General features: G+C 36.7%; 1 protein-coding gene across 1 annotated transcript in view; it reads left to right on the forward strand.

Moving 5' to 3' along the window:
- LOC134748978 (mucin-2) overlaps positions 1–26,376 on the forward strand; it is a 91,121-nt gene that overhangs the window by 61,582 nt on the left and 3,163 nt on the right. Inside the window, exons 3-7 of the mRNA XM_063683846.1 lie at positions 8,936–9,034; positions 10,206–12,092; positions 12,632–14,022; positions 25,395–25,559; positions 25,952–26,188. Coding sequence (XP_063539916.1) covers positions 9,007–9,034; positions 10,206–12,092; positions 12,632–14,022; positions 25,395–25,559; positions 25,952–26,188 — 3,708 coding nt within the window. The 5' untranslated portion in view covers positions 8,936–9,006. The remainder of the gene's footprint in view (positions 1–8,935; positions 9,035–10,205; positions 12,093–12,631; positions 14,023–25,394; positions 25,560–25,951; positions 26,189–26,376) is intronic.

A 26,376-nucleotide genomic window follows, 5' to 3' on the forward strand; every position in this document is an offset into this window, starting at 1 on the left:
TGCTTGGTCGACGTGACACTCACAGGCCCACAATACCCCAACAATAATAATAATACCCCAAGTATCAGTATCAGACCAGGCCCCTATTTCACCACGGTGACAGGTGCGACAATTGTCTACATTATTGTTACTGATGTCACAGGCCTCCAAAGGCTACGGTAACCGCTAACCATCGGACGGGCGGTGTGCTTGTTTGCCACTAACGTTTTAATTAAAAAAAAAACTCCATTATATCGTCATCATCATCGTCATAAAATTACCTGTTTTTTGCAGATATAATAAAGTTTTTTTTAAATAATACAATGATGGTGGCAAACAGGAATACGGCCCGCCCGATGGTAAGCGGTAACCGTAGCCCATGGAGGCCTGTGACGTCAGCAACAGTGATGTCGACAATTGTTGCACCTGTCACCGAGGTGCAATAGGGGCCTGGACCATACCCCTGTATCACGACACTAACAATTGTCGTCTGACATTGACATTTCGCCGTAAATTGCTGGTCCAACAAGTAAAAATTGACGGTAGGTATTTCGTTAATTATCGACCCAGGAATGTACAGGAGATTGTCAGTGTCAGGTGTTAATTGTCAAGTTGGTGAAACAGGCGTCAGGTACCAATCCTAAGTTATAACCTAACCTACGTTCTTAGATTGTAAAATAACGGGTGCACAATCTTACGCTGTCATACAAAACATGCTAATGAAAAATATTTTTTATAAAGCTTTAGTCTTTGACTGTACAAATGTAGTGAGCAATGGTAGAGTCGCTCGTTAAGATTCTAGTAGCGCGACGTGCCGCGTCGTGTCGTATCTACCTCAATTTAGCTTATTTCCACATCTGTTACAGTTTGATAGTAGACCTAATTTCGTCAAACATTAACGTTTAGTTTAGAAGTATTCCTTAAATCTAAATAAGGCTTTTAAAAGTAATTCTTCTGGTATTGTAAATGTTGCGTAGGGAATAGGATTTTAGACAGTACAAATGCTGCAGTATGGGTATATTATTACTTTTTAAGGTAACTCTAACTATTTTAAAGTAAGTCTTCAATCTTTCGTTTGATTTTTATTGACATAACGTTGCGATTTAAAACTAACAAACAGGGAATTTAATTAATCCTTTAAAGTGTACAAAATAGTCAAGTAGTGAGTTCAAGCAGGCGCGGCTTCCTCTAAGGAGCGCTTGTGCAGTGCACTCCCATAAATAATCATAATGAAATTATAGTGCCTAATTAATATATTACTCTTTAAGATCTATCGTACAAAAGTAAAATACCAATTAAATAATTACCTTTATTCATTATAAGTTTATAGACGGCCTATACTACTCGGCCTACTCCTATAATTTCATAGGAATCATAGGTAACGCGGGAAGCGGAGCGCTTTGGATTGCGCTCCTATGAAAAAGATTTAGTACATAAAATCAATAGGAAATTCAATGAGAGCGAAAGAGAAGTTTCGCTACAGTTCCGCACGTGAAACAGAAGATTTTCTATGAAGAAAGAGGTAAAATTGGAGCGGCGCTCCGTAGCCCGTTTGACCTTGCGCCCTCTCGTCGAATGCGCGCGCATTGTGCGCGCCATATTGTCACTTGTTTGTAAACAGACCTTAGTTAGTAGTCAATTTTAAAGTACGCGCGTGAATGGAATTTTGGCATTTTTTTATTATAAATAATTAACCAAGAGTTTAAGCAGTAAGTGCACATAATTTGTTTGTTGTGAGGTATTTAAAATGAATGAATTTAACGGGAGAATGTGAAAAAAGTTTACAAAATCGACTCGAGTTCAATATAAAAGGAAAACCTTGAACTTTCGTAACAATGTTCGTCAAAAACAAAAACTTATATGTCATTAAATAAGATCAATATGCAAAAACACCGTGGTTGTGTTATGTCGCTGTGATAAAAGTAACTAGGTGTTTTAGTTTATCGTGTTACCTACCTAAGTACATATGTCTTGTTTGGAGCGGGCGCGGGCGGGCCGGGCGACGGCTGTGCGGTGAGTTTGCTTGGACCGAAACCGATGTGTTAACAATTTAGCACATATTTCCATAAAATTTTAAAACAACATTCACAACCTAGAATCCATTTGTAAAATGAACTGCAGTTAGCGTCTATCGGTCGTCAAGATATTCGTAATAGCGAAATTCTATAAGAGAGTTCAATGACCGTATTTTGTGTCGGTTAATTGAATGTGTAGTTTTTTACTGTGATAGTGAACACCCATAATATAGAATCACCAGCCGCCGCTGAGTTCAAGCCACCTTGACGCTTAACTGGAAGAAATTCCTTATAGGGATAAGTTCGCCTTTGTAGGTATATATGAATTGTATTCTCTCTCTTTTTTTATTTTATTTTTTATTTATTAAAGTTCTAAACATTAAATAAATCGCAGAGTTTCATGTTTCTTAACTGCTAAGCCAGAAATGGCTTGTTTTCAGCCAGAGTTCGGAAAAATTGCACTACATAGTTCTCTGTATTGTTATTTAGGCACTTGTTTTGTGAAAAACAAATTTTGAGTTGTTTTCTTATGTTTGCTGGTAAGATTGACTTTTAAATGATAATTTTGACTGATAAATATTAATTAACATTAATTTTGAATCGATTTGCTTTGATTTTGTTTGATATTTCACAGTAAGTATTTTCCTTGTGTTGGTGTGGTGAAAAATTTTGTGTTTCACTCGGTGGCTAAATTTGTTTAACCCTCGTGCTTTGAAACCCTCGCAACGCTCCAGATTCCATTTTTCGAACCACTCGCTACGCTCGTGGTTCAATTTTGGGATCTTTTGCTTGCTCGGGTATCAATATTAGCACGAGAGGTTAAACAACAACTTTGCCCCCTTCTTAAACAAATAACTATTTCCCTTTTAGTTCTCCACACAACTACAAAACATAGGAAGCTTTACTTACCTATCTTATCTTTACCTATTTAAAACTGGTGAATTTTTAAGAGTAAAACCGTGACTGATGATATTTCACATCCCTACGACTGCACTAAAGGGAACACAAGAGCACTGTCACGATTTTACCTCAGTACCTACTGAGGTACCTACCTTTAACATAACAACACCATCATAAAAATATTACCTACTATCTTCCTTCTCCTCATATATGTATTGGTTGGTTTGTACTAAAGTTCTAATTCGTATCACAAGTTGAAACAGCAATGTACGAGTATTATGTGTATTGCGACGAGCGACGCTTCACTTAAAATGTCTTCGTTAAATGTCAACCAGTTCACTACTAAGTGGTCGGTAGGAACGTGTTCAGCAATTACCTATATATATTTATCTTTAATCTTAATATTGATGGATGCGTTCTTCGCGATTAATGCATCTAAGTGGTTAACTTTCGATGACTATATTTAGCTTAATGGGTGAACTAGTTGTATAAAGCAAAACATTTGTCACATGTTATATGAAGAAAGACATTTATTCCATTCCATTTAGACATTTATTCCATAAAGCACACATACACAGGACAATACAATGAAAGAAAAAAGATGTTTAAAAAAGGGAATATAAAAATAATAGCAAAAACAAAAACAGAAAAAAAAAACAAAACAAAAAATTAAATTATTTACACATAAAAAACATAAAAATTACACACGGGTCCAGCAATGTGTGCAGTAGGGAAGAGGCCCTGTCTCAGCATATTGTTGCAATTTGCAAGCGAGGCAAATTCCAACGCTGTTATTCTGCCAATACCTTAGGGAGTGACATATAAATATTAATGAGATGTATATAAATATATATAAAAAAACATAATAAATGAATAGTCATTGAATAGTCATTGATCAGTTTATATCTACTCGAAAAAAAGTTACTAAGACCTCCGGTGCCCGAGGCAATGATTGAACCAGCGTCTTCGGCCGCGTATAGGCAATGGGGTTGTTTCCTACAGATAAATAAAATTGTTTCATAGCGGTCATAAAATAAAAGTTACGGATGTACCTACAGATGTTGCATAATTGTTTTCCTTCGTATTTTCTCGGAAACGTTCGTATTTATCATGCTACTTCAGTCAACCTCAGTTCTTTTTGTACCGAGACTGACTGAAATAGCAAGACACGTTCATACGTTTCCGTGAAAATACGAGAGAAAATAATTATGCACTACATCTGTATTATACTTACCTAGCAAAAACCTGATGACGTGTTTTTGCACTCTCAATTGTTTGTGCTAAATATTATCCACACTATTTAAAGTCCATAAAACAAGTAATTAGTTAATGTGATCTCTTACAATTTTTGTCGAGTAGGTATAACTAAACATACGATAATTATAATACGATGTGTCGACACATAAAATAGTCAAACAAAGGGATTTTCTTGAATCGGTCGCATGACTGATGGTTTAGTATTCAAACAGTGACCGATGGGCCCACGACGGCGACGGTCATTTCAACGTCAAGCTGATGTTTCATTTGCTGTACACAATCAGTCAATAATATTGTAACATGCAATCTTTTGAGAGTAGTAATTCTGGTGTTAATGTTTTACCCCCGTATTTATGAAACTTTACGGGCCTGATTTAGTTAAATTATATTTTATCCCTTTCTTACAAATACATAAGTCAAAATGACAAATAAAATGAAAAATAAAATAAAGTGCGAGTCGGACTCGCCCACCGAGGGTTCCGTACTTTTTAGTATTTGTTGTTATAGCGGCAACAGAAATACATCATCTGTGAAAATTTCAACTGTCTAGCTATCACGGTTCATGAGATACAGCCTGGTGACAGACAGACAGACGGACAGACGGACAGACGGCCAGACGGACAGACGGACAGCGGAGTCTTAGTAATAGGGTCCCGTTTTTACCCTTTGGGTACGGAATCCTAAAAACGATTCATAGCTAATTCAGGCCAGTAACGTGTTTAATAAATAACGCCATTAGAATTTAACATTAAAAGAAAATCATAAAGTAAAGCCGAGCCAATTGGCCAAGCCAAATCCGATAAAGACCTATTTCGCGGTGGACGGTGAAATGATAGTTTATTTTAATAAGTAGGCGAATAAATAGGCTGCGTTCATTCTTGGATTTAGGCCCATTTGTGTCGTAGGTAACATATAGGTATAAAAATTTTGGACAATCCAGACAAAGTGGATTTCAATGGCGGAGCGTCTAATCTCACAGTCGGACTAGCCGTAACCAAAATTTTCTTTAAGACCTATAAGATAAGGGGATGAATTGTCTGAAAATTGGTGAAATGAACGCTGCGTATCGAAAATTTCAAGACACCTTTTCCTCCTATTATGTAAGTTCGAAGAGCCCGTGAACCTGTGTAGAAAAAATATACGTTTTTTTTCAAATGAAAGAAGTAATGTTGACAACTTTACATAAAATGGCCCTTAAATATATCGAAGTCAGATTTGTATCTGTAAAGTAGTCAGTAAGAGTAACGTGCAAAGTAGGACACCGTGGGCGGAATGAAGACGAGGCCGGGACCTCTGCGCGTACGCAATTGTACTGCTACTACTGCGGTGTGTGACCGTGAATGTTATGCTACTTTTGAGGCGATGCTGTGATTTGCTCCGTTTTTGGTGCTGCACGTCGGATCGAAAAGTAGAATCTTGAGCGTTGCGAGGGTTAAACAAATTTTGCCAACGAGTGAAACTCTTATTATTAAATATTTATCATACAAATCATCATTCAAAAGTCAATTCTATTAGCCAACATGAGCAACTCAAAATTTGCAACAGCTTTACCTCACATGTGGATAAAATGCAACTTTCTTATCAGTTTTGTACTACTACAGGAAAAGCCTTCCCGAGTTCGTGTGGTGAAAAATATATTTCTCCATCATCTATATAGATCCGTTTTTGAGGAAAAGATAAAAAAAAAGATTGCGGCTTAATGCGGCGATTTGTGGCTGTATGGTTAACAATTCTCAAGATCATTGAAGGGAACATATTTTATGCCTCAGTTACCTTAATAAAAAAAAACCGGCTAAGTGCGAGTCGGACTCGAGCACCGAGAGTTCCGTACTTTTTAGTATTTGTTGTTATAGCGGCAACAGAAATACATCATCTGTAAAAATTTCAACTGTCTAGCTATCACGGTTCATGAGATACAGCCTGGTGACAGACAGACGGACAGAAGGACAGACGGACAGACGGACAGCGGAGTCTTAGTAATAGGGTCCCGTTTTTACCCTTTGGGTACGGAACCCTAAAAAATATATTAAAAAGTAACGTACGCGTAAAACAATATTTTTAAACACGTTCACTATAGAAAATAACTTTCAGTTTTATCTTTAACATTACAACTAGAAATAACCATTAAATAAGATTGAGCTATCGCTTTCGCCTTTTCAATTTAATCTACTACGCTTATTTAACTCTTATCTGCACTGCCTACGTCTAGAACTGGTTCTAGGTAACCTAATTTTGTCTAGAACGGTACATGGATTCTGCTTCTATGTCCTCGTATAAAAGCCAACGAATAGTTTGATTAATGCAAAGTGTCTTCATCGATTAGACTAAGTATGTAGATGTTTCGAAGCTATACTCTTGTAAGCAAAGCGGCAGTATTACTTTGTTTTAGGTTAATTTAAGAAGTTAAGAAAAAAAATGTCAAAGTTTCTAGGTTAACATCTAAAGGATATCCTTTTGTTTGCCCCAGCTGTAGCCTACTAGGCTAGGCACACGTTATCCTTCGATTACCCCAAATCGCACTACAATTTTTCATTTATTTTCGTCCCAAGAAAAATATTGCAAATAAATGAGTTTTATGAAACAATACTTTTTTCTTTCGAAAGGTGAGGCACGCTTTGTTCGCAACTCTAACTTTGATAATGACCCTCTGCCATGTACACATCAACTAGCAGCCAAGCGATAATGACCCTTAACCTTTCGCACGAAGGCGCAAATGTTACGATGGTAATGTAAGATTATGGTAATTTGGGTCCAAGCAGGTCACGCTGAATCATAAAGTTGACATTAGGCGCGATGTTGTGAACTGAATTTGATATGATTGTTGGTTCTGTCGCTCGCCTAGTTCGTATTTTGACGAAAAAAATTGCTACACGAAATTAGGGTAAACAAATGTTTAAAACATTAATCGAGGACGGGAAACATTTGTAATTAATTAGTCTAAAGGGGCCCACTGACTATCAGTCGGCCGGACAATTTCTGCCTGTCAGTTGTTCGGAACTGTAATTTTTTTGTTCTGACAGGCCGATATCGTCCGGCAGACTGTCAGTGGGCCCCTTTACCCTCTTTCTTTCGGTCAAAAACGGACGTTACTTTTATCTTTTAAGCTTTCCTATAGGCATGACCATTAAGAAAAAAAAAACGTTAATTTATTACAATAATTATGTTTACAGATAACAAAAGCGATGATTTGTGATAGAGGATCCAGTAGCGAAAGTACAATTCATTTCAATATTTATTAACGATATTATTAGGTGAAATTATACAACAACCATTGTATAGCAACCGTTTGATAAGGGTAACGGATCCGTGTTTTACGTTCAATATGGTTTTGACAAATAAGGAGAAATAATCTAACAACTAGAGCAAAATGTGGTTTTACGGTGTGGTATTATAAAGTAATCAAATGTCTATGAAATTGAACTAACTGATGTCTCTCATGATTCATGACCTGAGATATGACAAAGAAAATTCGACAACAATAACTTGAACAATCCAATCGGGAAAGTGGAACAAACTTTCCATTTAATATCTCTGCTCTGCTAATGAAAAAGGATTACGAACTACTTTGTACTGATTAACTGTGATACTGTTATAACAGTAGTTTATAAAGCATATTGCTTGTTTACTTCGGTATAAAGGATGACTCACGTTAGACCGGGCCGTGACCGGGCCGGAGCTTCCGGCGCTTACTTTTCTATGACATGACAGGTGATCACGTGATGCTTTCCATAGAAAACGAAGCGCCGGAAGCTCCGGCCCGGTCACGGCCGGTCTAACGTGAGTCATCCTTAAGGGCTTCTCAGTTGTTATTAGAGCTTTTTGTATGTTTTAATCATAACTACATATTTTCTAAATTAATCAGATTGATGATATACGAACATATTTCAATAAAAGGCTTTTTCTAATAAATATCAAAAATTGTATCAGAAGTATAGTATAAACACTGTACTTTTTACAAGCGAATTGTCTTCTACTGAATTTAACTGCCAGTTTAGGTGGCAATATCGCTTACATGTAACCCTTGTAACCACATAGGCAACAACTGCAACAAGCAACAAAAGCATGTCGTCACGCTAATCTGCCAAGTGAGCCCAAGTGTCAATAAAGTCATGGGAATCGCCTGTCGACGCAACTGCACTGTAGCTCTACTGCAGCCGGTTGGCGATTAAACGCGCGTTGCAACACGGAACTTATCAATCATGTTTTAATAGAATCGTGATTGTTTTTATCGAAGATAAGATTTCAATGGAGCAATTTTATCGTGTCGATGAGACTTGAGTGACATTATTAATTATATTAACATGTGTTTTATCTAATCTATCTACCGATTTAATATTTATTTTAACGATAACGGAGAAAATTATTTTTAGAATGGAGATCACACCCGACGAGATCCCAACCACGTGAGAGGGTTTCGCATATTTATATTAGGCTCGAAATCAAGATTAAGATGAAGAGGCTACCAGGCCTAATTCGCTGTTTTTACGTCGCTATACCTAGCATGCATGCATGCATGTTGCATGTTGTAAAAACAATAAAGTTCTATACACAATATTTTAGCTTAGTAATTGTTCTTTAATTATGTCTACTGATATTTCAAAAAAACATACCGTATCACAAGATAATATTTAAGTCAAGCAAGTCATTGATTAGTATCCGTATAAACTCCATTATTATGCAACGCTTAGACATGAAAGGATACCGTGTCATAAGACAAGAAGTAATATATTATATAAGTATTTTTTACTTAATAGCGGAATAAATGTTGTGTTTTGTTGTTTCAGGATAATGATGGGACACAGGCTTCTGGCAAGTCATTAAGTATTTTCGACACAAAGAACAAAATGAAGTTATAATGGAGTCACCAGTAAGAATATCCTTAGGTACTGTTCATGATTATTATTCCTACATCTTTCAATTTTTAAATAGTGTGAGGCTGACAGGCTAAATTCGAACGTATACTAACATCAGAATAATATCTGAATGATGTCATTTAGTTAATTATCGTGCGTCTCGTTCACGCCAATACATGTACGGACAAGTAAAGTCAAACTATTTAAGAGGATACATTAGCGGTCATTTTTCCATACAAACGTTCCCGACATTTTCCTCTCTGGATTTTGGCCCTAGATGAGTGTTTTTTAGGGTTCCGTACCCAAAGGGTAAAAACGGGACCCTAATATTACTAAGACTCCGCTGTCCGTCTGTCCGTCTGTCCGTCTGTCCGTCTGTCCGTCTGTCCGTCCGCCTGTCTGTCACCAGGATGTATCTCATGAACCGTAATAGCTAGACAGTTGAAATTTTCACAGATGATGTATTTCTGTTGCCGCTATAACAACAAATACTAACAACAGAATAATATAAATATTTAAATGGGGCTCCCATACAACAAACGTGATTTTTTTGCTGTTTTTTCCGTAATGGTACGGAACCCTTCGTGCGCGAGCCCGACTCGCACTTGGCCGGTTTTTTTTTATAAATATGGTTTCAATATTACCAGTATCTGTGTCTGTACGGTTTGCTTTTTTGATACCTATTCTTGTTTTTATAACTTTAATAAGAACTAGGTTACTTCAAATAGCGCTAAAATAAATGCACCGTGAACAGACGCCTAGCATACAAATCTGAAAATTCTCAAATCTGAAAAGGGGCTCAGATAATATAACCTCTTAATTTCGGTACCATTGCGTACCTTGTCACAGTGACAATCAATTTGAAAGTCGCTTAGGGACCTCATAATATTGTCACTGTGACAAGGTACTGAAATTAAATTCTTTGAGCGTACGAGCGAAATACTCGATAACCGAAAGACATGGATGTCATTCTGATGTCAGTGGACGTTCGAATTGGCATGTTAGATTATTTTTCGTATAGTTTGTCTCTATCTCTACTACAATCGAACAAGAAATCTATATATAAAATTCACACTATCGTGATTAATACTAATTTAGACCCTAACTTTTTAAATCAAATTATATAATTCAGTGTAAGCGATGCTCAACTTAGACATAATAAAATGCAATCTTACTAACGCGTAACGCATAATATTTCCAGGTGCAGCATTAGTAGCATACCTGCTACTATTAAGCAGCACCCCAGCTGGCGGCAACGCGCTCCCGCTTGAAACGACCCCGGGCACCGTCCGCGACGACCGGCCCCGGCCCGCCCGGCTCAACGCCACCTGGCTGCGCAGCCGGCCCCGGGGCCTCGACCCCGTCCTCAACGAACTACCCAAGGGCTCAGCCTCCGAGGAACACACCGAGAAAAATGCCAAGTACAAACAAAGAGGAAGGACTCGTTATTACTCGCGCTCCACCACAGTAAGCCCTCTGAGAAGGGTTAGAACCTCAACCGAAGAGACGATCCCGGGAGTGATCATAGTGACTCCGACGGCGGAAGTAAAGAAGCCAGAGCAGATAATGGATAGCATGAGAAACTATAAGAGAACGAAATTGCCAGTAAGCACAAGTACCACTACGGAAGATAGTAAAAGCGTGGAAGATGATGATGAGGACTCATTCGAGAAATTTACTAGCAAATTTGATGACAACAATTTCTTTACTATACCTGGTTTCGGTGATGATCATGGAAAAGATTCTAAAAAAAGTCCAAGTGATAAGTACAGTGATTATACAAGTACAGTACTTAGCTCCTTTTCTAGTTTCCTGCCCAAAGATGATGATGATTCGCCCTACAAATCGAATTTCTTCGATTTTGATACTGACTTGACCACGCCTAAACATGATTTCTTCGATAGAAAATATCAAGAAGTATCTTCAAGTATTATTAAGAATTTGGATGCTATCAAGGCAAGATCGCCACCACCTAACGTAACAAATGTACATATAAGTGAAAAAGTAGGTTTAAGCCCAAAACTTACTAAGCCAGGTAATAGGTCTACTATAATTATCAAGAATACCAAAGAAACCCGCCTTATTGACAATGATGGAGCTGGAACTAACAACAAGGAACTTTCTGATGTACACGGCACAAGCGTTTATTATGAAATGTCCGTACTCTCCACCGAAACATACGCAATAAACAATTCTAATGAAGATGATTGTGACAATGACACATTACCTTCGGAACCTACAGTTCAGACCCCTGCTGAAGATGAGTTGGCATCAATACAAGGAACTCCGTCAAATCTTTTCCCTGTTTCCACAAAACCGCTATTTCCTGATCCTGAATTGGGATCCACCGTGTCTAACTTTTTACAATCTTCTAGTTCATTGTCACCTTTCTTTAATCCTTCAAGTTCAATACCCTATTCCACCATAAATTCTATATCATCTACCGAGAAGACAACGAGGCCGTTCCCTAACAGCTTCTCCAGCAGAAATAGAGGGTATTCTAAAAGACTAAACGGCTTTACTGGGACTAAGGATTCTCCTAACAACGTCACACCGACAGCCGATAATATACAGACTCGTAATGTTCGGAACTCTACAAGAAAATTCCATTACACGACACCAAAAGCAAAACCAACGTGGATGACTCCAAGGCGGAATATTACCAAAAATTATCCGAAACCTACTTATCCTACAACAATATACGCGGAGCATTTCAGTATTAAAGATAGAACGACCACAACTGTCCGTCCAAAACAGTCGAACAAAACCGTCCTAACCACTGTATCATCGGACATAGATCCCGTTTTGCAAAGCGATGTGAGCGGTGTGAAGAAGCTGGTGCAGTCTCAGACGATTTCTGACAACAGTATTCCATCGCTGTCTAAGAGGGGGTCGATGAAGTTCGGGACTACAACAGCGACATCTGTGGAGGAGGAGACGACGACCACCAGTGAGCTGGAAATTCCGCCTACACTGACAGCGTGGGCACTTGCTAGCTTAATAAGCCCTCCTGGATCGGCAAATATAACGAGCTCGACGCAAAAAAGCGTCGAAGAAAACGAGGTGCAAAAAATTAATGAAATTGCAGGTGAGTTTACGTAATTGTTTATTCATAATTATGCATGTTGAAAATTAGTATGTTTATTAAATTGTACTTATACGACTTTATATCTGTAACAACAAAAGAACATCTCTACTAAACAGTTCAAAATGATATTAAGGTCTCCATCAGCAGTTCTATAGGAATAAATGGTGCCTTCTGTGTCTTCTGAAAGTAAATGCAAGAGTTACTACTTATATGTACCAAATAATACCCACTTCACTACACCCATATAGACTGGTCTGAAATTTGAAAAATATTTAGTTCCCTCGATTTCTCCAAGACTACATTATTAGATCCTGACCTGATGACTATTTAAACAAAGAGCATATGATTACTAATTTAAAAATTTGTAATAGTCTATATACATAGGTCACTAGATAGGTATGTTTTGCAATAGACAAATATGAAAAAGAAATGTGATAGGTCACCTCTTAAAGTTTCATATTTGTCTATTGCAAAATATATCTAGTGATCTATGTTTATATAATTACATAAAATTTAATTCTTGTTGTTTTGCTTTTCAGACAAAAACGAAATTACTACGAGTTCGACAACTACTACTCAAACTCCAGAAGTGAATAACTTTACTACCAAAAAGATTACAGATATCGACCAAAACAAGTTGCCTTGGCGACCAGTGCTTCCTCACGCGTTACCTGACCCTGATATGAACACGGAGGTTGTTCGAACAGAGAACAAATCTGAACGCCTACCAGCTGAGAGCAATATCTCCGTCCAGAATAGTCCTCAGCCAATTACGTCCACTGAAGGAGTAAAAACAGAGACAGAAGTTACAGAGGATAATACCAAAGCAAAAGAACCAGTTACTTCTTGGGTACCAGTCACTAAGAGTGAAGTAAATTCAGGTGGAACTTTTGCTTCTATTACTAAGTTCCCTAAAGGAGTAACAACGCCACTCGACGAGACTCCTAAGCAAAATAATGAAGTCGTTACTGAGGCAATTACTGAAGAATCGGCCACCACTGACTATGAAATAACGACTAGAAGATTTTCCTACGTTCCTACAGAAGCTGTGACTGACAAAGTAGAATCATCCACATCTAGTGAATGGCATCCAGTGGCTCCGACTAGAACAAGAGCAACTACAATAGAGGATAGGTCTATTACCACATACAGACCTAAATATTATACCACGACAGATAATGCTGAAGAATTCACTACGAACATTCCGGAAACAACACCATTGATTGAGGTGTCGTCACTATCAGTAGCTAATTTAACTAAATTACAATCGGAATCACCCGCACCAACTACTCAAGTTGTGGATACCACATCGATACAGCCAGCAACGCACGCCGCCATTACAGAAATAGAATTGCCTACTGAAACCACAACTGAGATTGTAAAAGCTACCTTTGCGCAAACTGAAGCTACCACTGAAGTAACTGATAAATCAGTACAAACAGAAAGTTCTGAACCCGAAGTAAGTACTAAGGTCTCCGAAACACAACCAAGCGCAATGAAAGAAAATATTTCTGAGGATAACAGCGGCAGTAACGAAGTTATAACTATGGAGACGACAAAAATGGTTCCATCTTCATCGACCACTACTAGTACTAGCACTACAACAACAACAACAACAACCACGACAACTACTACTACAACTCCAGCTCCAACTACAGAAGAGAGGAAAGAAACAACATCAGAAGAAGAAACAACAACATCTCAAGTGTCAACTGTACCTGTAGAGAAAATTGCGGAAACAGAAGTTGACGTAGAAACGACGACAGAGTTGGGGACGAAGTCGATCGGCGAGTTGGAGGACGTGTCGAGCTACGGCGATGTGACGACGGAGCGACTCACGCCGATGGAGGAGGCGGGCTCGGGAGCCGCGGTTGCTATCGCCGTCAGCACTATTGGAGTTATAGCCTTGATACTGCTTATTGGATTATTGGTAAGCATTTTATATACATATACCGATTTCTTAAACTATCCTACTTGGATCTAATGAAAATACTTTTTCTTCCTAAATATTATACAGCTTCGGGAAATGGCTAAATACATTTAAGGTTTTGTAAAAACTATTTAATAGCGTTGTTGTAACACGGGACATTATATTTGGGTGTTTTCTAAAATAAATATTGAAAACCTGATTCTCACAGATCCTGGTGATTTTGGGTTCTTTCAACTCAGAATCACTAGCATATTCAATCCGTGTTCAATCCTGATGATAAAAACTAAGTGTCCCAAAATTTTGTATGAAAATTGTACATTCCACTACGTCACGCACATACAAGCGAAAAAAAATTTCACACTAAAACGTGACGTAATGAAGTGGACATTTTGGGACATCTTTCTTTAATTTCAGGATGGAGAATGCTGTCGATTCTGAGTAGAATGAGCCTAAGAATGTCCAGATTTGAAAGAATTAGGTTTTAATGTTTATTTTAGAAAACGCCCATTTATACCCACCAAACAATTGAAAACTATGACCTATCAATGACATTTCGAATATCAATTGTCCGAGATATTACTTGCGTTGAGTAGCAAATGAATAAACTCATACTAAACACTAATCAATATGTAAACAGGCTCAAAGGCAAGTGTACACGGATCGTAGGGGATTTATAGGGATGTAATAAAAAAAAATTGATTATCTCAAAAATGGAGTTAATTAGAATAACGGTTTCTTTGAGAAAATTGCTTAACTTGAGGCTAAGGAATGCACATTTGAAATTAACGGACTTTAAAAAAACACCGTGTATAGGTCTGGCTATCTAAGTCACTCATTGTGAATGAGTTGTGAGTCATCATTGAATAATGCTACCTATAACATTTCGATAGACTAAACAATACAAGATAGGAAAGGATATATGCAATAAATGTACAGCGAGCTGGGCCGTGCCAGCTTGGTGTACCTACCGGTCGCCGGTCCCTTCATAGGTATATTATTGACTTTATAGTGCTGACTTTGAAGTTGTAAAAATTAAATTCATGAAATAGAATTCACGTCAAAATTAAAAAAGTTTACTTTTGTCACATGCGAGAGGCATTTCTAACGTTTTTGAGTTATACTTTCCACTTTATGTGCAAACCAAAAAAACGAATGGATATCATCATTTCAGTGGAAGTGGAAGGATCCGAAAGATAGGTACCATACATACGTAAAAAAACGCATTTTATTATTTAAATCGGAATTTAACTACAGATTACGTAAAAATAAAACCGAATTACTATTCAGTAGGTAAGTAGGTACATACTTTTTCAGTAGGTGAGCATTTATCATTGGACAGAAAAAATAGTGTATCTCCATTTATTTAATTTAAGTCTCTATAGTAACATTACCAATGTACAATCTGTATATGTACTTTTGTAAATTTGACGTGTAAAATGTATATTGTATCAATAAAACATTGAATTGAATTGAATTGAAATATCTTAAAGAAGATTTGGAGTATTTTTTGCGTTAAAAGACGTGTTTCATGATATATACAACAATTGGTTTCTCATAAATAACAAATTAAAACTGTGTGTTTTATCTCCAATCATGGACAGTATGGACTATGGAGCCATTACTTTTAGAACCGACCTAAATGAAAGAAAATTCAAACCTAAGCTGCTCTATGACTCTAGTTTAAGGTAAAATGTTGCCAGTGTGTCTAAAAACTGATCTTAAATACTTATTTTACAGGATTTGTGTTTACGTTTCATAGTTGATGCTATATCCTTTATAGCAGGGTTTCTTAAAGTGGGGTTAACGGACTCCCTATTAGGGGTTCGTAGCATGTTTATCAGGGGTCCGCAGTAGGTCAGTTACGTACTGTAAACATACGTATTAGGAAATCTTGTAGTAAACTTGACAAGACCTAAGTGTAATGAAACTAATAACAAAAGTAAATTTTAAAATAGAAATAAGGCTTTAATATTTTTCTTACAATATTTTTTGACCGGGATCCGTGGAATTGTTTAAATTGTTAAAGTGGTCCGTGACTGCAAAAAGCTCAAGAAACCCTTCATTATAGGGTATGCTTTTATGTTTAGCATGTTTGTAAAATTGCAAGCATATTATTGGACAAATGGTCATGTATAACCCTGAAAACATTACAATAGGATCTAAATAACACAAGATACAGTATAAACAATCACACACAACACAGAAATTTAAATGTTACCTGTATTAATCCACCTTCGTTCTTCTTTCTTTACCGGGGCCCGGCGCTGTCTTCTCTTTTCATTTTCTCGTTTTCTGTATCTCTTCTCATTTTATCTTCAGTATTCGGTGTATGTTCGTACAAGATATCCAAAGTAATGAGCATAATATCTATAGGTCTGCCTCACGATAAATTACGTTCACTACTTTGGAGACCATTGCAGACTAGGTTCAAATCTTCTGCCAAAAACTGAAATATTATAGAGTTTTATTAAACATTGGCTTTGTTTGGTTTGCATACATTATGATTTCCATGACATTCATTCATTTTCGGCGGTTTAGGCTTGATGACAAGCTTTTTTGTAATGATATCAGTCGATCCGGTTTGTTTTGAGGATCAAATGTCTATATGGGACCCATTGCTTTAAAGCAATTATACAAAATTCAGTAATGACAGTTAAAGTCTGACAATCACAATGCACGAAACGCCCCTTACTAAACAGTTCTAGATCGTGACGTCACGCTTAGGTTGAAGCCGTATTGAAGTTGTATAGAAAAAAGAAAATTGCTATTTAGACGGTGAAATATTGCGTTTATGTACCTATACATGAGTCGCTTAACTGCGATTTAGGGTCGAAAGGATATACTTACCCGAGTTTGAAGTTAAGCGACACACATATACTTGCCTTACAATTAATTTTTCATAAAAATGTATGGAATAGAATGGTATATATATCAAAATATTTAAAAAAATTGAGGTCTTGTATTTTTTATAGTACATATTTTTTGCGTCCAATTTATAGTGATAAATTGTTCACTACTATCTCATCATCATCATCATCATATCAGCCAGAGGACGTCCACTGTTGGACATAGGCCTCCCCCAAAGAGTGCCACAATGACCGGTCTTGAGCCACGCGCATCCAGCGGACTCCCGCGACTTTTACCAGGTCATCAGTCCATCTACTATATATTTAACCAAAATGTTTTATAAGCCCTACGGCTTAGAAGGGATTTTATTTTTATGTATAAGTACCTACTTACATTTTCTCTTGTCGTTTGAACCAGGTTACTGCTCTGCTTGTTGACTAGTCCTGAAAATATTAGGAAAAATATAAGTTTGAATTCGGCGCTAGAAATACATTTATTTAGTGTGATAATTGATTGTTTAACAAATACAACGAATATGAAACTAAAAGTATTGTATACATGTAAACAAAAATAAATAAATCCTATTGAAAAAGGTATTCCTACACAATTAAATGAGTTTCCCATATAACGTAACGTTGTCATAGATAGGATGTGAGGTGACGTAGTAATCTTAATTTATATTTAAATTCCCCGAATATTTATTTAATCCATTGAAATTAAATTATTTTATTTTATTCTTTCAAGTAGTAAAGCTAAATCGTGTAAATATTGGCATCCTAGAAAGATTTTTTTACAGAGCTTGGTAACTGAACTTTTTGATACCTTTGCTCAGATAAACGGTACTTAACGGTTAAAAACGACATGTTCGCTTGAATGCCGCCATAATCAGAAGTAACTCAATCTGCATAAGGGCATTCTGCTAAAAGCTCGTTAGATAACGAATGACATAACCTGGACGCAGTTCAACGCAAACCAATATAGACTCTAATACCAAACGGTAAAACACAAAGTAACTTACTTGGCATGAAGGTAATCCGACGGTTGCAAGCAAATTTGAGTTCTGTCGTGTAGGAGTTTAAGTTGAGATTGTTGGTGTGATGTTGGACGAAGTTTATCAGTCGATAAAAATTCCGCGGGTTACCCGAAGCTGCAAGTGAAGACATTTGACACGTCAGATAAGTTTATGATTAGTGGGAACCGGTGGGCGATCGCGAATGTCGGTCATGAGGTACGTAACGGCTACGATAATTATTATAGTGTTTGAACTAACCTATCTAGACTCTAGACCCTAGCCGTTAGACACTATTCTGTCTGGTAGCATAGGAGACGAAGATAAATAGTTAATGGTTTTTCGAAAATCTTGAACAGCAGGTTGGCGGTAGACCTTTGCGAAGGACTTCGTATTTTGTGATACCTAAGTAAAAAAACCGGCCAAGTGCGAGTCGGACTCGCGCACCGAGGGTTCCGTATATTACATAATTTTAACAATGTATTTTTTATGTGAAACGTGAGTAAAAGGTAAATTGCGGTTTACGATTTATGACGTATTAAAAAAACTACTTACTAGATCTCGTTCAAACCAATTTTCGTGGAAGTTTGCATGGTAATGTACATCATATATTTTTTCAGTTTTATCATTCTCTTATTTTAGAAGTTACAGGGGGGGGGGGACACACATTTTACCACTTTGGAAGTGTCTCTCGCGCAAACTATTCAGTTTAGAAAAAAATGATATTAGAAACCTCAATATCATTTTTGAAGACCTATTCATAGATACCCCACACGTATGGGTTTGATGAAAAAATTTCTTTTGAGGTTCAGTTCCAAGTACCCCAAAAATTTATTGTTTTTTTTCTATTTTTGTGCGAAAATCTTAATGCGGTTCACAGAATACATCTACTTACCAAGTTTCAGAAGTATAGTTCTTATAGTCTCAGAGAAAAGTGTCTGTGACATACGGACGGACAGACAGACAGACATGACGAATCTATAAGGGTTCCGTTTTTTGCCATTTGGCTACGGAAACCGGCACAGTAGGAGTCGGACTCGTGCCCCAAGAGTCCGTACGTAACACATTTTTTTACAGATTTATTTATTCTTTGTAAGATCGACTCACGACCTTTTTATAGGTTTTCCTGTAAGTTATAAGGTAAATAACAATTTTCTGTATTTTTCATAATTTTAGGCCCAACAGTTTCGGAGATAAGAAGGAATGGTGTTTACGCCTATTTTCTTATAAGCGTTATGTCTAGACCCCGTTATCTTGTCGCACTGACATTTCTTTTTAGTAGCGCGTGAATGTTTTTTTATCGACTATCTAAACGTCGATAGTGTATAACTTAAAGTTATATGTCACTGATAATTTCAGAGTGTCACTAGGTAATCATTTTTATAGAAATTAATATAATTATAGAAATATAAATTACCCGTTTGCTTCACCCCCCACCCTCGGGTACTTTTAGTATGTTGTTTAATACACCATTCCCTACAACTATGCCAAAATTTGCTTATACACGAATTATTGCCCCTGTATTTCTTTCGTTTGGTACCGTGGCCTATTATGTATGAAATATGCGACATTAAACGGACGTATCTTTTGGTCGCATTAGACTTAGAAATATGTTTTTTTTACAGCCAGTACTAACTAACTACTAACTGAACTATTGTTCGATATTTAACTTTAAGTTGATTCCACCATAACTTTTTGGGAAAGAGGGCCAATAGACAGACAGACGGATGGTTAACAAAGTGAACCTAAAGGCTCTTTTTCAGTTACGGAAACTTAACAAATTCGCGGCAATGAATGAGATAAAATCTTGTTTATAAATACAAGTATGTGTCCTATACTGTTCGCACGCTAATTTTTAAATCGTTACTGAGCTCTTCAAAAGTAACAAATACTTGTAGCCTAAATGTTATTTTTTCTAGAGGTATGTTGTCCATATTTTGTATTACAATAATATCTTTGGAAATCATACTACTGTTAAAATAAAATAAAAATAATTTTAATATTATGAAAACGAGAAACAAAACTGTACAAAACTGTACCCAATATGGAAAATAACAAATTAATGATAAAGAAACTTACCACAAACCCATCTTCTATGACGCACGAAGCACTGATATTAAAAAAAAAACGGAACAAATTATAACTTAAATTACCTATTCAATATGAATAGCTCCCAAAACAATATTTTAAAAACAATTAACGCCTGAAATTTATTTTTAATTAGTAAAAGCTACAATGAACACTCACTGACAAAGAAAAAAAAAAAGAAAATGCTAAATAATTCAGAATTATAAAAACTAAAAGTAAGAACCAAGCTTTTAAAATTTACTAGAAAATTAAAGTTACTAGAACAGCCAAAAATAATAAAGGAAATATGCAAATGAATTCAGAATTATAAAAATTAAAAGTTGGGACTAAGTTTATGAAATTCACTAGAAAATGTAAATTAGTAAAAGTGTCAAAATTATTTAGGAATATAAAAATTGGTATTATTTTGGGAGCAGTGCTTGCCGCGCGATATGTTACGTGGATGTGGGCGCTATGCGCAAGCGAGCAGGGCGCTGGGCGGGTCCTAGGGCAGCGCACGCGCAGGCATGGCTGCACGAAAGTGCTGCCGCGAGCTTTTATAGGGATGGAATGGAAGCGATGAAAGGAAAATGTAAGGATGGTTTTGTGTGTCCAATTATCTTAAACGGATCGATTTGATTGTGTGTGTGTAAAGGATTTGTGATACCAGCGATGGTTATTTTAAGCGGATATCATAGAGTAACTTATACTAGAGCGGTACTGTCATAGTAAATTTTGTAACCCCAGTAAATTCACTGCCATCTGTCGACACACTTTAAAACTAAAAATAAATATTTATAAAAATACGATAAAATGTTTTTAAATATGGATAAATGATTTTTTTTATTTGCATTAATTATTTTTATGATTTTGACCCATGTTCTTTCACTGATATGCGTTAAAATTGTTAAATAACAAACGAAACCGTCAACGCCATCTATACGACAGTAAGCCAAAGCTAGTAGCGCCCTCTGAACGAGAATCAAATTTTATTGATTTTCGAGGCACGTTTTTTCCTTAGACTGTATACATCTATTACGGAGTTATATCTATCTTTGCGGATATATAATTTTGTCAAGGGTAGGTGCTAAAATGTTTGAATTTGGAATTATTACTAGTTACCGGATATAGAGCTATTTTGCAAGGGCGATGATACTACATATTCAAAAGAAAATAAGAGCCAATAAGTTTGAACGTTACGTAAAAAGCACAACGTGAAAACAGGGTATTTGGTGCCTCGTTTGCCAAATTTAAATGTCAGATAGCTTAGATAGTTAACTATCTTTTCTGACCTCCAAAAAAATCTAATGCCAGCGGATTTTTTTTGTAGACAATATAATTTTAGAATTTTCATTCTGATAAGCACTGAAGATCTTACCCTTGAATTAAAAAAAGTGTAATTGGTAATTTATAATTCGTGGGATCTAGATTTTTGGTGGCCGGAAAAGATAGCCAATTCCCATCCAATCGTACATTGTACACATCTTGTATTTTTCACAAAACATCCTGCATTTTTTTTAAATAGTAAAACAAGCCTTTGGTTGTTATTAAAACTTATAAAAATAAACATAAAATTTGTTTTCCTGTGATGATTAAAATTCTTAGGCTTAGGCTTCTTTCTTTTGAGTGGTATATATAAATAATAATAATTTCAATCAGTAGGTGGTAGGTAGTGGTAGGTAGGTAGGCCAACATAGATATGGTAAGAAACGTTCTCTGATGAAGCTCTAATTCATAGAAACTATACTTACTTAAATTGTTTTCAGTCGGTTTTTGTGAGTCCGCTGTCGACTGATGTTTATATATCTGAAAACAAATATAAATTAAAGAAAAATTCACTTATTAGGTATAGGCATCACATAAATAATTATATATCGAACGAATACGGACTTTATTTTGGCACATCCCTAACTGCCCTGTAATTTCTTCGGTCTGTACCCATTATTTCGCTAAGCGTAAGTGTCGCCGTATCGCTCGGAGGATGTTTTTACAACGCGAATTATAAACAAAGCTCGATGACGGACCGACGGCGCGTTTCCATAATCCGAGTGAGTGGTCAAGAAATTATAACTTTACATTGTCTCTTTACGCCAATATACCGATGCTGCTCAGCTGCCGTGTGAGCTTACCATGTTGTGCGTTATAAGGACTGCCATTATGTGGCCTAAATCGAAAACTTAAACTTGACATTCACATACAATAAACAGGAGGCTTCTGTGCTACCTTTCCTACATTTCATGCACGATCCCTTTAACCTTGTTGATGACCTTAGTTGTTACTGTTACTAGTGTTAGGTTATAGATATTAGGTAGGTACCCATTAGATATTTTGCTAAAGAAGGGACGACCAAATTGGAGCTAAATTGCTTTTAGTAACGGCAGATTGGTAATTTTAGTCATTTATGTAGGTAACTTTTGGATAAAAAATCAGATTTGTTAGAGAATGACGTGTAGCATTACGGCCCCCATTGTACTGTTAATAATATTTAAATAAATTATAATTATTATGATAGTGATTAAACTATTCCTTAATTTTATACAATTTAATATTTTGTAATTAAAAAATAATAAATTTTTAACAATCAGATAAATATTGCCCTAAAACCTACAATAAAAAAAAATTAAAATGTCTGGGCATTTTAAAACATGCATTCTAAATAATCCGCATAATACTCAGCTATTAGGACTGTGTCTTTATCTTCCAAAAACTAAAACGATATTTCGTATCTTATACAATACAACAATGGACAGCGGCCTTTACTAGGGCACTTCATAAATTACTTAGTTATAAGTGGTACTAAGCGCTGAGTCTCCGATGGCTTCTCACGGCCCACTCAGACGTTCGTAAGCATTTTTAAGAATTTGTTGACAGCTCTAATAATTAACGATTACACCAAGAATTTTTCATACCTTCATGAGCTTTGAATTACTTCTTTGTAGCATAGTCTACAAAGCTATGAATATATGAAGCTATGTTTGTGAATTCACCACCAGATATATCGGAACGGCCAAGGTGCTCAAAACATACACTTTAACGCATTGATAATAGAGGCGTGTTTACGTGTTTTTTGCCGCTCCGATGTATCAGTACTGTCAGCATCAAAGTAGCGGATCAGATTACACGCCAAAAGTGTTGAACGAAAACTGTAATGATTTATCCATATTTGGAAAAGTATTCCAGGATGGCTTGTTTCATCTGCTACTTTTGATGCTGATGCTGAATGCATTTATCAACAGTTTTTTACTCAAAAAGGCAGGCCTAGGCAGGCGCAATTTCAAATGTAAAGAAAAACATATTTTTTTACGACATGGCCACCGTATTTGTCCAGTGATCATGATTATTAATTTTCTTTTCTCGACGCCGTGTCAAACACAAAAGCTGTCATCCAGACGCCACTACACCGAAGTGTCAAAACTGAAATTGAACTTTATGAATATGCACGTAGGTCTATGTTGCTCTGTGGTCCATGACCGATTAATCGGTCGATGGCGTTGAACCTATTTCGGTGCGTATACCTATATCGGTCATCGGCGTCCAAAAAAAGGTTAATGTAGGTTTTTGTCCCGTTTTGTCTTATATAAAACGCCACGTTGCGATAATCTATCAGCTGAATACTTTATAGCATCCGCTTCGTACAATACCATAACGGTTCGTTGTTCTCTGTTTATCTCGAGTTGAAATTTGGTTCCAAAACATTGCAACAAAGTACCTATCGAATTGTTCATAGTTTCGCTTAGCGCTAAATGCAAACACATCATTTTGTAAGTAAGGACCGATTCGACCGTGCATTTAATGTAATTTTGTTATTATTATTAGGCCGTATTTATCACTCGTACCTACTTTTAGGGTTAGTACCCAAAGGGTAAAAACGGGACTCTATTACTAAGACTCCGCTGTCCGTCTGTCTGTCACCAGGCTGTATCTCATGAACCGTGAAAGCTAGACAGTTGAAATTTTCACAGATGGTGTATTTCTGTTGCCGCTACAACAACAGATACTAAAAAGTACGGAACCCTCGGTGGGCGAGTCCGACTCTCACTTGTCTGGTTTTTATTCTATTACGTGCGAGATGCGCTGGGAGTAATATTAGGTACATAAACATCAAATCAATAGAGTTAGACCAAGATAAGTCTGCAGCGATTTTGATAAACTCAGTCAATATATTCTTTATTCAAATGGGCCTGGCAACAAGCACTTTTAAATTGTCAAGTTTTACAAATATTACCTTAATCTAAATATCAGAGCAATTTATTGATGCAGTTATTGTTGTTCTTAAAAACATTCAATTATTATAGATATGTCAAACTTAATACTTAATAAGAATTTCACAAGAAGGATCGTCAAACACCAAAATTGTATAAAAAAATACTATATATAGTATTAGTATACTATATATGTATAGTCTAGAAACTTTCTAGAATAAAAATCTTAATGTCCAAAAATACGGATTACCTAATATAGGTATTCATTGAATTATCAATTTCTTCATTATAGCCCAGACTGTTCAAGTGTTAATTGGGCACTCAAAATCGCAGCAGACTAAATGCGTGCGCGAAATAAAATAAAAAACCACTGGACATTCAGGGTTGATTCAGGGACTGTATTTTCCGGTTTTGATAAGCATAGACCCAGGATAACGATTTATATCTACGTTGAAACAGGTAGGTAACCCCAAAAACAATTGTAGAACACATAAGAAACTCTTCAATAAACATTTACAGGGCCCCCGTTAAGTAACTTACCAGTCTATATTATTTACCTCTCTATGCCATATACTTGTTTTCATCTTGACATTTTCAGTTTGGGCGAGACCAAAGAGGATATAATAGGATAGAGCGGTACTGTCATAGTAAATTTTGTAACCACGGTAAATTTACTGCCATCTATCGACACACTTTAAAACTAAAAATGAAGATTTATAAAAATACGATAAAATGTATTAAAATATGAATAAATGATTTTTTTTATTTGCATTAATTATTTTTATTATTTTGACCCATGTTCTTTCACTGATATGCGTTAAAATTATTAAATAATAAACGAAACCATCAACGCCCTGTATACGAGAGTAGGCCAAAGGTATTGGCGCCATCTGATCGAAATTCAAATTTTTGTGATTTTCGACTAAAATTTTTTTTTCTTCTTTTTCTGGGGTTTGGTAATTCCAGTGCTTGTACAGTTGCCATCAAACATACAACCGTAATATAAAACAAATTGAATGAATATATCAATCATTTATATGCGTAATTACACAGCACTATGTAGCACAGCAGCGCTATATTCTTTGAAGCGAGCTTAGTGTTTCGCCAGGCCTATTCCGCTAAAAATTTGTCCAGGCAGGTATTAGCTGACGCTCTCGCGTGTTCAGCTTTTGTTTTTTGTGAAGAATTTGTTGGCATCTGTACACTGAATTTATAACGAAGCATAATACCAGGTACCCTATTTCCAGCTGGTGGTACGTCGACGCGGGCGGCGGGGGGTGTACGCGCAGCGTTGTACCCCGGTGTCTTTGGACGCGTACAGCTTGGACAGCGTCAGCGTCGGACATCGCAAGGGCAACCAGAGGCTAAGGGCTAGCAAAAGGAGCTATGGGAATCCGGCGTATGATGATGAGGTGAGGAATTGATGAGGTGGCTGATTGGCCTGATTGAAGAGCGCCAGTTTTTCACGCCGCAAGGGCCAACCACCAGCTACTTGTAAAAGGTGCTACGACAAAAAGAGTTCTGGTTGACTGATACTTCAGTTTTGTGCTTGTAAACGTACAGCTTGAAAAGCGTCAGCGACTTCAGCGTTGGAAAGGCAAATGATGATGATGAAGAATTCTGCCTCCAGTCCAGGCATCTAGTGACCCGTCAGCATTGTACACCCGACGCTAATAGCCAGGAAACGAAGTTAAGGCAAATACTCGTATAGTGACGAGGCTAATTATATTGTACTGCACTAGTATTGGTCATAAACATATTTTTTTTAAATAAGGCCTAACTGATCTTTTCTTCTTAATTCTAGGTGACATCCCACCCTATGAACTACGCAGCGCTGGCAAACTTCGCCCTGGACATGGAATCCATGAGCACCGAATTCGCGGAGATTCCCTCGATCACCGTCCGACCTGATGAAGTTCCTCTAGGGTGCGAAGACAAGAACAGATACTCCAATGTTCTGCCGCTGCCAGAGACCAGGGTGCCGCTCAAGAGGGTTGGGAACGATCCCACGTCGGAGTATATTAATGCTAATTACATAACGGTGAGTAAAAGAAATCTTAACTTTTGGTTCATGTCTTCTATCATCAGCTTCTAGTTGGTGAGAAAACCTACATACCTAATTTGTAAAGAAAAAGAGAGGTATTCGACCCTCAATGGTATAAATATCTATGTAAGTAGCAGTAGGTAGACACATATTTTCTTCTTTTTCCATATTTTCTCATTGCTAAG

The sequence above is a fragment of the Cydia strobilella genome, chromosome 17 (assembly GCF_947568885.1).
Source record: "Cydia strobilella chromosome 17, ilCydStro3.1, whole genome shotgun sequence".
Taxonomy (NCBI): Eukaryota; Metazoa; Arthropoda; class Insecta; order Lepidoptera; family Tortricidae; genus Cydia; species Cydia strobilella.